This window comes from Eumetopias jubatus, unplaced genomic scaffold, assembly GCF_037043125.1.
Source record: "Eumetopias jubatus isolate StellerSeaLion01/CBP00866 unplaced genomic scaffold, mEumJub1_p1.0 scaffold_6, whole genome shotgun sequence".
NCBI classification, from domain to species: domain Eukaryota; kingdom Metazoa; phylum Chordata; class Mammalia; order Carnivora; family Otariidae; genus Eumetopias; species Eumetopias jubatus.
In genome coordinates this window covers 117,318,598-117,331,851 of record NW_028274812.1, presented here as the reverse complement: position 1 = coordinate 117,331,851, position 13,254 = coordinate 117,318,598, and the positions used below count along the sequence as shown (strand labels likewise).

The window sequence follows — 13,254 nt, the reverse complement described above, 5'->3', positions numbered from 1 at the left end:
CCTCATGCCACTGAGGCGTTGATTTGTCTTCCTCTCTGAGCATAAAGCATGTGCCAGGTACAGCGCTTTCTTAGCAGTGAGCATATGGCTGGTAAACATGGTTGTTTGTATTCTAGTGAGAAAGAGCATCAAATCCTGGCAAATAGAGAGCTCTAAACCGAAATCGTTGTAGTGAGGGCAGAGTAAAAGCAGCTCTATAAGTAGCTCATGAAGAGCCAGCCGTGCCTGGCCTGGGAAGGAAAGCAGGGAGTTCTATGAGGAGGAGAGCTTTTTGCTCAAGCTGTATAGGAATTGAAGAGGTAAGTTGGAATGGGGGGTTGGGGAAGAGGCAGGAAGGAGCCCAGTCTTCCAGGATAGGAGACCCTGAGTGAAGAATGCAGAAAACCACGAAGTGCCTGCTTTTCCAAGATGACCTTGGCTGCAGTGGGATCACACATTCTCCCTGCTGTCACAAAGCCCTTTCGTTGTCCCTTGTCTTGCTAATGGAATTCCATTCGTCCCAGCCTTCCTTTGAGTTCCCTTAGCGTTTGCACAGTTCTTTTATAACACACATCACATCGCTTTATAATTGTTTCTGTATCACTGAAGTTCTTTCGAGCAGGGACTTGGTCTTATTTATTGCAAGGTACCTAGACTAGCACAGTGGCATTTCCCCTTCTTCCCTCTGGGCGCCAGGTACTGTGTAGTTGCTGCTTGGGAAGGTGGCACAAGACAGGCACCGTCCCTGCTGTCCTGGAGCATGCGGGATGAGAGCTGTTTGTTTTGCTCAGTAACTGAATGCATTGCCTGAGTCACCAGTAAGAATCAGAATTTTGAACTTGGGAGGTCATTTTTATGCAGTTCAGCAGTACCTTTTTCGGAAACAGTGTTAAGAAGCCATCCCAAGGTAAATTGAATCATATAAAAGATAAGGGCTCCCAAAGTAATAGTGTAAACCATGGGGGAAATAGGGTTTGTAAAAATTTGATTTATACATTGGTCCTGCTGAATACCTTGTAGTAACAGCAGAGAACTCCTGGAGTGGCGTTTGCTTCATGGCAGCGTATGTCCTAGGTTGTCACGTGCACGTCCATAGTGAAACGGCAGTTTCACTGTGCACCCCCTCATGCTGCTGCTCAGATCCCCCTCCCTGCTGTACGCCTTGGTGGGGAGGCAGCGTAGGCTTGCCTCAGGAAGCAGTGACTGGAAACAGCCGCTCTTACAGTGAATGTCCAAGCTTCACAGTCTCCCTGCTCTCAAGCAACTTGCCGACAGGCGTGTGGTGTTGCGTGTGACCACACCAGTTACCGACTAGACACAGAAGGGCCCAGAATAGAATGTTGTAGAGAGCAACATTGGATATAACCAGTGTGTCTATTCCGAACGCCGTTGTCCTTGGCAGAAGGCAGGGGAGCACTCTTTGCTGGCTTTGTGGCCCAAGGAGGCCATCCTTCCAAGTTAATTGTGTGAGTCATGTCAGCTGTGAAGTTAAAAAGGCGCATTGCCTTTCTGCTTGTGTTTCTCTCTCATGAGGAAATAAACCCTTCAAAGTCCCTGCCTCTCATCATGCTCGAAACACAAACACATGGCCACAAAAAGCCAAGATTACCAGAACTATACATTTCATAGTTGACAAGGGCTCATCCAACCTGTCATGTAGTATCAGATTCATTTCTGATGTTCTTACCAGAAGGCCACTGATACACACCTGAGTTCCTTTCTGGGAAAGCAACCATTTCCAGCTCTTAGCTCTCTGTAGCTGTCTCATCCATATTTTGGATTATTGCGCTTATGCTGCTGTTTCTTGATTTTTAAGTTTTAGGCATCCTCTCTCAGTCTGTTATGAAGAGGTTTTAGCTTTCTTGCTCTCTGTCAGTCCACTGCCTCTTCATCCTTCAGATACTTCACAATCTTTAGTTATGCCAGTATCTAATATTTGTGTTTATATTATTATTTTTTAACAAGCTTTATGTTTATATTATTAAGGCTATTATTAGTATTATTCACTTGCTAACCCAATTAGTATACTACAGCCTGATCTTTTTTTCCTGTACAGTGCACTAACTGCCTCTCTTGTTGGTTCTCTGAGTTTCCAATGCCCAGCTCACTCTTCATTCCCAAACTACAACCATAATTTTGAAGTCCTTAAATGTTACTTTCTACATCCCAGGCAGGCACATCCGTTGATCTTGTCAGTTTCATTTTCTCCCGCAGGCAGGCCCCTGGAGCCCTTCGTCCTCCAGCCACGCTTGAGGCTTGTTGCATGGCTGATCCCCTTTGCCTTTTTTTGGCCCCGTTTCCTGGATGCCTGTCTTCCTCTTTCTTGGTTTGCTCATTTATTTGGTAGAGCATATCCTACAGTCGCTTCCTGATCAAAGGGTGTGTGGGAGGTAAAATTTGAGACCCTGCATGTCTAAAAATATCTTTATTCTCTTTTCATACTTGACTGATAATTTGTCTGCTATAGAATTCTAGGTTGGAAATCACCTTGCCTCTGAATTTTGAAAGCATCGCTCTTTTGTCTTATGGCTTCCAGAGCTGCTATTGAAAGTTCTAATGCCACTCGATCCTTTGTGTGTGAACTTTTTTCTCCCTGGAAAATGTGTTCTCTTTATCCCATGACTTCTGAAATGTATTCTGAAATTTCACAGTGTGCCTTGGGGATGGGTCTTTTAAAAAATTATTCATTGTACTGAGCATAGGATGGATTCTTTCAACTGGAAGTTCATATCCTTCAGTTCTAGGAAAATCTCTCAAGTTGTTTCTTTGATAATATTCTCTCTTCTTTTTCGCTTTTCTCTGGAACTCTTGGTCTTCTAATCTGCTTATCTTTTCTCTTGTATTTCCTATCTTTTTCTTTGGTTATACTTTCTTAGAGATTTACTCAAATTTATCTTCTAGCTCTTTGATTGTGTTTTTATTTCTACTATTATTTTTTAATTTCCAAAACCTTTTCACTGATTGTTGCAGTTTTTTCTAATCCCGTTTTTGTGTGATAATAGTTTGTTGTTGCTTTTGTTTTGGGTTGAGATTTTATTTGGTTTCCTGTTTCTGTTCCTTTGAGTCCCTTTATTCTGTTTTGTGCTCTGTCATTTCATGTGGAACACCTGCCTCAAATGTATGGTCCTCTTTGGTGATCATTTTCATTTAAGAGCGAGTCACTAAAGAGCCAATTGCATGATCTGGATAGAGGTGGGAAGAACTTGGCAAGGATGGCTTTTATATCATATAGGGTGATTGGGCAGGAACCCACCTGCTTTGATGGGGAATGCCCCAAAGTCAATATCTATTGAATTGTTCTGTAGAGTCCTTGGTCCAACCTTCTGTTTGGGAGTGGGGGTGGGTCCGCCAGCATTCTGGGAGCAGAGCTGAGATCATGTCCTTCAGGATGTAGACTTCCTTTTAGGGCTTCTGTTTTTAGTACAGTGCCTCTCTCTGCCTTCTGCTGTTCCTGATGTCCCCAAGGCTGGAGCCCATCTAATTCAGTTTCTTCACAGAGTAGATCTACCTTCTCTTGCCTGGATATGGTGAGTAATTGTCTACTGGCTGCCCTAGATGGGACCAGAGATTTAGTGATCTAATACCTCCTTATAAACAGAATTTGTATCAAGTTTTTGTTTTCATCCCCTCCTTATCCCTGGCCTCATGTACCACCTGGTACCTTTAATCCCTTAGCCTTCTCAGGGTATATGTGTGTGTACATGTAGAGCCTTCCCAGGGTATGTATGTGTGAAGGCCAAAAAGGCATCCCCTTGTATGGCCACAGGGATTCACTTTCTCAGTTCTGTTAACTTCTCTACTTTTCATTTTCCAAAAAATGTTAATTTTTTTATGTTCACTGTTCTCTTTCTCCTGTTCTTGTTTGTTTTTACTTGCATTTTAATGGGGTTCAGGGGTGAGCAGAAATAAAATACATGTTCAGTTTTTCCCAGTTAACTTGATTTTAGGGGAAGTTGCACTGTTTTGGAGGTTTTGTGTCTACTTGTTTCATGTTGGTAAGTTTTGTCTTTTTCCAGAGATCACAAGCTTCTTTGACAATGGGGATAGTTTCCTGGGCTCCTTGTTATCTCTTCTTTTAAACCTCAACAGTTAAGTATGTAGAAGGCATTTTAGTAAAGATATGTCAAATTTGTTTGAGTAAGATGAAGTCTTTTTAAAATTAGACTGGCTTTGGATAATGTTTCATTGTGTTGGGAAACTGCCAGCCCCTCCTGAGGTTCAGAGAGAAATCTGCCTTGGCCGGGAAAACTCAAAGAGGAAAATAGCAAAGGCCTTTGGTGGAAAAAGGCTAATGAGACAAACTCCTGTTTAGACCTTAATGATTTCATGAAACTGGATGGAAAACTGCTCAGAACCTCTCTTACCCCTTGTGTGTATTGCCATTGCTCTCTCTTCAAAGAGCCAGTGCTAGAGAAGGCCCTTTCCTGACTTGGTGCTCTCAGAGTCTTTGACCTCCTGAGAATCAATGCAGGAGGAGACCCACAGAACTCCAAGTTGTTTTCTCTCAACAATCAAGTTCAAGATCCTGGAAAAACTGGAAAAAACATGCACTAGCAGTCAAACATGAGATTTTGTTTCAGTGCCACATGAATTAGCTATATGATGATGAGCAAGTCATTTGAACTTCAGTTTTCTTACCTATAAGATGAAAACAGCACTCTGTACTTTCCTACTCCATAATATGGTTGTAGGGGTCAAATATGGGGAACACGCATGCATGTCAACCCTTGAACATTATCCTTTTAAACTAACTATGTAACCAACACAGGGCGTTCCAGACCCTCATATGCACCTGCTGCCTGGACATCTATGTGTGGGAGACCAAGTTTATTTCAGCCCTAACTAATCCAATACAAAACTTTCTCTCCCTCCTCTCTTTTCCTCCCCTGCCTCATAACATCATCATCACTAAACAGAGCGACCCTGGTTTTCCTCCTGAATTTACTCTCATTGTCCATGAGTTTTTCACTTCTCACCCACTCCTATGCCCCCACCCTGATTTAGTCCCCAGATTCTGTCTTGTCCATTGATTCTGTCCTTTTTCCTCTGTCCTCCTTACGACCGCCTTCATTCCAGTCCTCACTTCATGCCTGAATTGCTTACTTCCAGCCGAGCTCCTTGGATCTGGTCATACACCTCTTCGTCTCCATCATCTACACAACTGCTTAGCATAATGATTTTTTTTTTTCAAATTCTGAACTATATCAGGCCATCACAACAGCATGGTGAATAATCAGTTAGCCATCTAGGCTCCCATCTTCCAACTGTCAACAGAAGGATTTCTCTAAGACATACATCTGATTATTCCCCACCCAGAACTTCGGTAGTTTCCCAGACCCTTCATGGTTTGGCTCTGCCCGCCCCTCCTTGCTCTCATCCACCATCCTTTCACTCACGTGCTCCGGCCCCTCACAGTCACTTGTCTGTGCCCCAGTTTGCTGGGATGACTTGGGAGAGCTTGAATTTAGGTGTTTCCTCTTTGTTTCTTCTGTCTGGTGGATTCCTTCTAAGCTTTAAGGCTCTGCCCCACTATCTCCCCTTCTGCAACGCCTCCCATATTTCCATTTCCCTATAAGCTACCCTGTGCGTACTTCCTTCCCAGGATGTCACACACCATTTGGTATTGTCATTTGTTTACTTGTCTGACTTCCCCACTCTACTCAAGGGTGGAGACTGGAGCACCCTGGCATATGGAAGGTAGTGCATAAACATTTATTGAATTGAACTGGATTGGACACTTGGCCGGCCCACTGAGATGCCATTACTTGTCTGCGTAGAGTAAGCAGTTAAGTAGCTGGGCAACCACATGAAGCAAGCTGACTGCTAGCAGAGAGCCACTTTACGGTTATCGTTGGGTCCTGAAATTGTATTCCATAGAGTAGTCACAGATGAAAATGGGCTGAGCAGTTTGATTCTAACTTAGGGTTCTTCTGTCTCTGTTTTATGGACAGACATCTCAAATGCAGTATTCTTCTTTGTCCCGGCAAGAGACTGTTGCCATTTTTAATAGATACAGGTGTAGCAAGTCTGTTACTGCATAGAGACCATGTCGTATTTAAGTAGCAGGTTGGTAAAAACCTAGTGTTAGAAGTTGCATACTGGTGGCCCTAAGACAATTCCCTGCATAGTGCTGTGCTCTTGGAAACATGAGGGATTTCCCTAAAGAGCTTAAAATACATGGTGTGGATGAGCAGCTTAAAGAATTCACAGTGGTTCAAGGTCAGATATGATAAATGTGGTGGTGAAGGTGCCATAGATGATCTGGAAAAATCTGAGGTGGGTGAGATTAGTATCAGCCCATGCCGTCAGGAAAGGTGTCATGGACCAGCGCACACTTGAATCGGGCCACTTTCTGTGCTGGCTAGAGTAAGTGTCTCCGTGTATTTTCTGCTGTTCTTGTTCGGTTTCACAGAGACTTCAGCAATTTTGCCTCAGGTTTTTGCCTGAGTTTTGCTAGGTCTGAAGAGTGATATGTAGATTTAAATATGGGTGTTGTCGATGGACCTTTTAATTCAGATAGGAGGAACCCTGATTCCCTTTTAGAATTTAGTGTCTGATCATTGTGGTTTGGACTTTAGAGTCTGTGCCCCTTCCTCTTGCTTGGAAAGTGTTCCCCCTCTCCTTCAGTGTGGACTTCGTATCTTTCCCCAGAGCTCGACCTATAGTCAATGCTTATGGACGCTTGCTGACCTCCGCTCCCCTGGGTGGCCTCCATAAGCCTGTTCCCTCCAGGCAGAGCCCTCTGCTCCTCCTTGCTCTCCAGCCGCATGTCAGGCCTGCTCCTGCTCAGGCCGTTTGCATCTGATGCCCACTCTACCTGTCTTCCCCAGACACCCACACTGTGCCTTCCTTCACTTCACTCATATCTCTTCTCCAGGGTCACCTTCTTGAAGAAATCTTTCCTGAGTACCTTATTTAAAGTGTCACCCCGTCACATTTAATTCTCTTACTTTGCTTGATCTGTTTCCTTTGTTTCTTTATGGCACTTACCATTACCTGCCAACATATTTCTATTTATTTGTTTATTTGCTCACTTTCCTTCCCTCCAGATTCGCGATCCATGAAGGCAGAGACTTTGTCTTTTCCCATTTGCGTTTCCAGGCCCTGGAGTAGTGCCTGGCACATAGAGGGCACACTTCACTTATCTATTGAATACATGCACAAATAGCCCCATGAGCAGGCCCTCAGTCAGCACCTACCCCACTGTATAGAGTGGGCTGTGTCTGTATGGCTGGCCTGTTACTCATCACTGCCTCCAGATCCAGCTTGCCACCTGCCGTGGATCAATGTGTAGTCCCGTTTGTAAATGGACGGAGAGAGGCCTTTGAGGTGGGACTCAAAAGCCACAGGTTCTCATTAGCCCTCTTCTTCCTTGCCCTCTCCAGTCTTTAGATGCCTTCTCCAAATGTAGGTGCTTCTGAGACCCAGACGGCAAGCCTTGCTGTGCTCCAGCATCATGTCCGTGGGGTTGGGTTGCTGTGACACGTCTTTGGCTTCTCAACCCTAATGCTATTAAACTGGTTCAAACCAGTTTAGTTCTAGTTTCCATGAGCCGTTGAAGCCCTGGGGAGCCTATCATAGTAGAACTTGCAGATGCAGAGCAAGATTTGAAGGATTAACTGACTTGGCCTGCAACTGACAAGTGGCAGAGGCAGCTAACTGGAGTCTCAGCTCTTAACCGGGGTTCTGTAGGTGCTTCACGTGGGATCACTGGGACTCCTCTGAGACGCACCAAAGGGTCGTGTGAGGGTTTGTTCTATGAATCAAAGACAGCAGCTACATTTCTGTATAATCTACATAGAACCTACATTTCTGTATAATCTGGTTTAAGAATCTCCTGGACTATTTTCCTTCCCTCTGGTTTTCTTGGCGCATTGTGTTTTGCTTTTGTTTGTTGGTGAGCAGCCCTGTGGCATTTACTGTCTTAGAAAAACCTAATAGGACAGCTGTGATAGAGAGGAAGACCCAGATTGTAAATAGCTCTTTTCTTGGGCTGCCAAAAAGGAAGAAACTTGGGTGGAGGGGGATATTACTACCATCCTGTGTGAAGCGAAAATTCCAAGCAGGGAGATTCAGTTCTCTGTTTTCATTTAGGTGTTATTTAATATATTCCCCATTCCCCCAAATTTCCAGATGGGCGTTCAGAGGAAATGCTAGTTAGAGAAAAAGCAAGGGAGGTGGGTAGACCTTACTGGTTGGAAACGTTGCAGCTTTATGCAGGGAAGTCCTTGTCTTTCTTCCTCGTCCTTTCAAATTGTTTTGAGGCAGTTTTAGTGCTGGTAAAGGATATCTAAGCTTAATCACCTCTAGACCAGAGATGTGGAGGTAAAAGTTAGAGAGTGAAAGACTTGCTCAGTCCTGACTTTTTTTTTTTTTTTTTTTTAAAGTGAGGGCGGTTTAAGTCTTAGTTTTCAGGTTACTTTGGGACCTGGATTGAGATCATTGAGGAGCTAGCAGATTCCTAGTGGAGTCTTCAGGGCTGACAAACCTGTGCTCCTGACTGCCTGACCCATTACTGATATTTTCTTTTTCCCAGCTCCTGTTGGTTTATTCTAGTCATCTTGCTGTTGGATTGTTATTCCAGCCTTGTACTACTGCATCTTTACCTCCTCTTGTCATCCCAGTTAGGTCGTAAAGTCCTTCTTCAGCCAAATGCCCAGAGCTCTATGAATGGGAGTTTGGGATCTGCCACTGACTTGGGGCCAATAATTTGTTTTTTGATTCTTAGTGTCACCTATTTTTTAATAGAATGACGATGTTTTGTCTGGTGGGTCAGTTTGAAAATGAGTATGAAAACTGTACCTCCTAGTTTTCCCAGACCCATTTCACTTTCTGTCATTCTCATCATTGCCAGGCACAGGTATATAATTTTTGATTTAGAAAATGAGGTTATGTATGCATGTGACAGATATAATTGCTTTTAACTCTTTGTTTGGAAGGTGCTGTAGGAATCCAAGCTCAGTGGAGGATGGGGATGCCACGATGTACCTCAGGCTCCTGACCGTCACCAGCATCCTTAATTGACAATGAACGAATAACCTGGATACCAAAGCATGCCTATCTTCTCTTTTCACTTAAAATTTATCTTAAGATTTTAAACCTAATGTAGACATGCTCATTAAAGTGGCCCAGGTCACACATATACAACCATTTATTAGTAACAGTTTGATGTTTTTCTTGGTTTTCTTTTCCCTGTGCACAGGTTCTTTCCCCTCTTTCTTTTAAAAAATTATTACAAAAATACTCAACTGCATTCTCATTGTGTTTTAAACAGTGTGGTAAAATGCAGAGCAGAACATGAGAGTCCCTTTCTACCATCTGTAGTGTCCCCCAACGCACATTTCCTTTCCCAGAGGTAACCACTGGCAGCACTTGGTGAGCTCTCTTCCCATCACCATTCACCGTATGTGCATGTACATACACACTTCGAAAGCAAGGGCTCCTGTTTTGTGTACTACACAATGACTACTTTTTTTCACTTACCCATAGCACGGTATGTCTTGGGAAATCTTTCTACGTCGGGACATATAGGTCCAACTTGTTTTCTTTACCTTGTTGTGGTTGTTGTTGTTAATGGTTATGTAATAATAATTCATCATATGGGCATACCTGGCATTTAACTGCCCACCTATTAATGGACATGAAGTGTTTAGTTTTTGCTCTCACAGCAAAGCAGTCCTGTACAAGCATGTATCTTTGTGCGTGTGTACAACTGTTTCTGTTGAATAGCTGCCAGGAAGTGGAAATGCTGGCTCAAAGTGAGTGCCTATTTTTGGTTTGGTGGATGCTGCCAAATTGTCTTCCCAGAGGAATTCACCAATTCAAACTCATACCAGTGGTATATAAGAGTGCTTGTTTTCCTGATCTTTATAAATACCTTTTATTCTCATTTTTGTCAGTCTGATTGGTGAAAAGTAGTGTGTTGTTTTGTTGTTTTAAATTTTATTTTTAAGTAATCTCTACACCCAGTGTGGGGCTCAATCTCACAACCCTGAGATCAAGAGTCATATGCTCCACTGACTGAGCCACCCAGGCGCCCCTGTCTCTTACATCTTAATACATGTGTCCTGGTGCTTTTATTAATGTGGGTCTTTCATCTTGGTTCTTGCTGGTCAAATCATTCAGATTACCTGTAGGTCTATATTGAAGTCTCTCTTAAGTCTTCAGTCACCAGTGTAGAGGTGGGTGTTCAATACCTGTGACTGGCTGAATGGTGGTATTTTTGATGACCCTTCAATGAACTGTTCTTACAATCCCGGGAGTATTTAGAGGCACGAGTCCCATACTGAGTGAATAATGTCATTAAAAATGAGAAGGGTACATGGGATGCCTGGCTGGCTCAGTCCGTAGAGCGTGCAACTTTTGCTCTTGGCTTTGTGGGTTTGAACTCCACATTGGGGGTAGAGTTTACTGAAAAAAAAAATACACAAAAGAAAATGTAATACTTCATTGGCTTATAGAGCAGAGTTCAAACATATGCCTGAAGAAGAAAATGGATTCAATTTAAAAAATTAAAAAAAAAGATGAGAAGGGTACAAAAGAGCAAGCTCTTAAATGATATTGTTATCTTGACGCCTGACTCCCTTTCAGCAAACGATTGTGTATTGTCAGTGTTATGCATTTCTGTAGTAAATAGCTGCTGTCCTTTATCAGGAGTCATGTGGATGTAACTAGTTTGGTTAAACACCACAGAGGATTCTTTTCTAAGCATTTAGCTGGTTCTAAATTTGGTTTGTGACTTCAGTTTTCTTTTTTCTGTTTTTCCCCCTCTATAGCATCTGGAGAGGACCAAATGTGAACTGTGTTGACAGCACTGGGTATACACCTCTACACCATGCTGCTTTGAATGGCCATAAGTAAGTATTAATGTGCTATATTCCTGCCCTACCCTCCAGAACCCAGGCCTTTGGATTGTCTTTTCTTGGTTTCTATAAAGGATTACTAAGCAGTAATGTTGAGGAACAGGGAAAAACAAACTAAATTCAGTCCATCCAGAGTTCCTGAGTCTCTTGTTAGTATATAATTTAAGCACCCTTCCCTACTCCATCCCCCAAAAAACTTCATCCAAAGGTTAAGTTTTACCTTTTCTGCTTTGAAATGGCGTAGTGCCACACAGTGATCTGAATATGAAGGTCACATTTGGGGCAGCCAGATCATAAAGGGGCTGGATAATCTCTTAGGGAACCAGCACCTTTGTGACCTGAAAATAGATTGAGTGGTCATAAGAAACTTCCTTTCTGTTAAAGTAGTTATTTATTTACTCTTTTGGCTTGCCATTCTCCCTCATACAGTTAGCCTTGTAGACAACAAGAGCCTTTTTTAAGGGGAAAAATACATAAATCATATGGCCTATTTAATTCTCCTAGGTATTGGTTAGTAGTTATTGGATGGGATTTATGCAGAAAGTTTTCTGGAGAAACTGTGCTTTGGGGGGAGTGTGAGAGAAGATGACGTAGGTTTAAATGGTTTGGCGGCCTTTTCCAGAGGGCACTGCCCTCCATGTGAGAGAGAATGTGATGGCTCAGCCCAGGGGCAGGCAGAGTCATGGAGTACAGTGAGTAGATTTGCCAGGATGTGGAAGAATGGAAACCAGAGTGTAGCAGCACAGAGGGTGGTAAGGAGAGTTTGAGGCATCATACTCTAGGAGATAAGAAGTAGAAATTTAGTTTTCATGAGGAGGGATTATTGGAATCATTTTCGATTTTGCTGAGCAAGGAGCAGGGCCCTCACTACCTTGTGGTATTCCACATCACTTGTGCGGTATTTGGCCCAGCCTGATGGACTCTGATGTGCCAAAAAAGAGGTGATGATTGTTTCCTTCTACATTCAACTTTTCTGAAATATATTGAATGTGATCCTTATGTCTTTTCTATGGCCATCTTAGACAAAGCTAACAAGGGCTCTGTGGAGACCCTCCCCCCATAACTAGGGGGGTAACCTGAATTAAAGTGAATCTTGAACTTAAATGACTGCAGCTTGTTAGCCAAGCTTATCTCCAGATGCTGTTTTTATTTACAGTGGGGATTTTCTTTGACCTCATGTGCATGGGGATAATTATATAATTTGTATCTGCTTAATTAGAGGTGTCACCAAGAAGAAAGCCAAGCCCTTCTTTCTGGATATATCAAATGACACCATATGTGTCTGGCTTATGTTTGCAGCAACTTTAATTCTACTCTGCCTGTCTTCTTTTAGCTCCCACATCACTAAATGCTCTGAATAATGTGGTGAATAATGATATTTGTCTTGCATGACTACTTTTATGTAAATTTTATCCCTGAATGCTGTTTAAACATCACAAACAAGGAAACACTGCAAGGTTTAGACAAGGGGACCAGACGTTTTCAAAATAATGGAATATAGGTGGATTGTCTAGAAAGCCTGGAGAAATGGTGAGGTGCTGAGTCAGTGTCGTTTGGCTCAAGATATTTCAGCCGCATGTCAGCAGCTGTATACATAGCTCATGGAATAAAAGGAAGAGACTGGGTGATGAGCTCAGGTAGAGAGAAGGGAGTCGAGTGGGGTAATATCTGAAAAGGGCTTCACGCTACCCAAATGTGAAGAGCTATTAGTAGGAAAGAGTTCTGAGTTCTGCAAACTCATGATTGATTTTTGCCTTCTAGGGATGTGGTTGAGGTTCTTCTGAGGAACGATGCATTGACCAATGTGGCTGATTCCAAAGGCTGTTACCCTCTGCACTTGGCAGCCTGGAAAGGAGATGCCCAGATAGTGCGGTTGCTCATCCATCAAGGGCCCTCACACACCAGAGTCAACGAACAGGTCGGAAGGAAGAGAAGCGTTCTTCCCTTCAGCTATAGCCAGACCGTGGCGGCCCCAGCACTGTTTCAGTTCCATAGCACAGATCTCAGGGAACCAGCTCTTCCAGGCCCTACAAAGGCTTCCTCCCTGTCCTGGCGCCACTCCTCCAAGGGCATCAGGGAGATCTTATACCCCAAGGATGCATTTTATATGCATTTGAATCGTGCAGATTTGGAGTAGTGCTATAATAAAGATCTACGTACCTCGTGTGCAAAATGGGAAATAATACAAATCCCGTAAAATTGCTTAGAGGCCATTTCACACCAGCAGGCTTAATTAATTACAAGTTGTGCTTACGCCATCAACATGGCAGTGCAACTGTAGCCGGTAAATAGCAGTCCTCCCGGTGCAGTGCACATCAGTGCTGCGTGAACCCTGCTGTGTTTTCCTTACATCACAGCTGCCAGAAGTGGAAGGACGCATCCTGGGACTGAAAAAGGAGCTCACAAAAACATC

General features: G+C 43.3%; 1 protein-coding gene across 3 annotated transcripts in view; it reads left to right on the top strand.

The window, feature by feature from the left end:
* ANKS1A (ankyrin repeat and sterile alpha motif domain containing 1A) overlaps nucleotides 1-13,254 on the top strand; it is a 175,043-nt gene that overhangs the window by 59,346 nt on the left and 102,443 nt on the right. For all 3 annotated transcript variants that reach the window (XM_088024027.1, XM_028120671.2, XM_088024028.1), the window contains exons 2-3: nucleotides 10,755-10,835; nucleotides 12,603-12,759. In XM_088024027.1, the coding sequence (XP_087880153.1) occupies nucleotides 10,755-10,835; nucleotides 12,603-12,759 (238 nt within the window). The remainder of the gene's footprint in view (nucleotides 1-10,754; nucleotides 10,836-12,602; nucleotides 12,760-13,254) is intronic.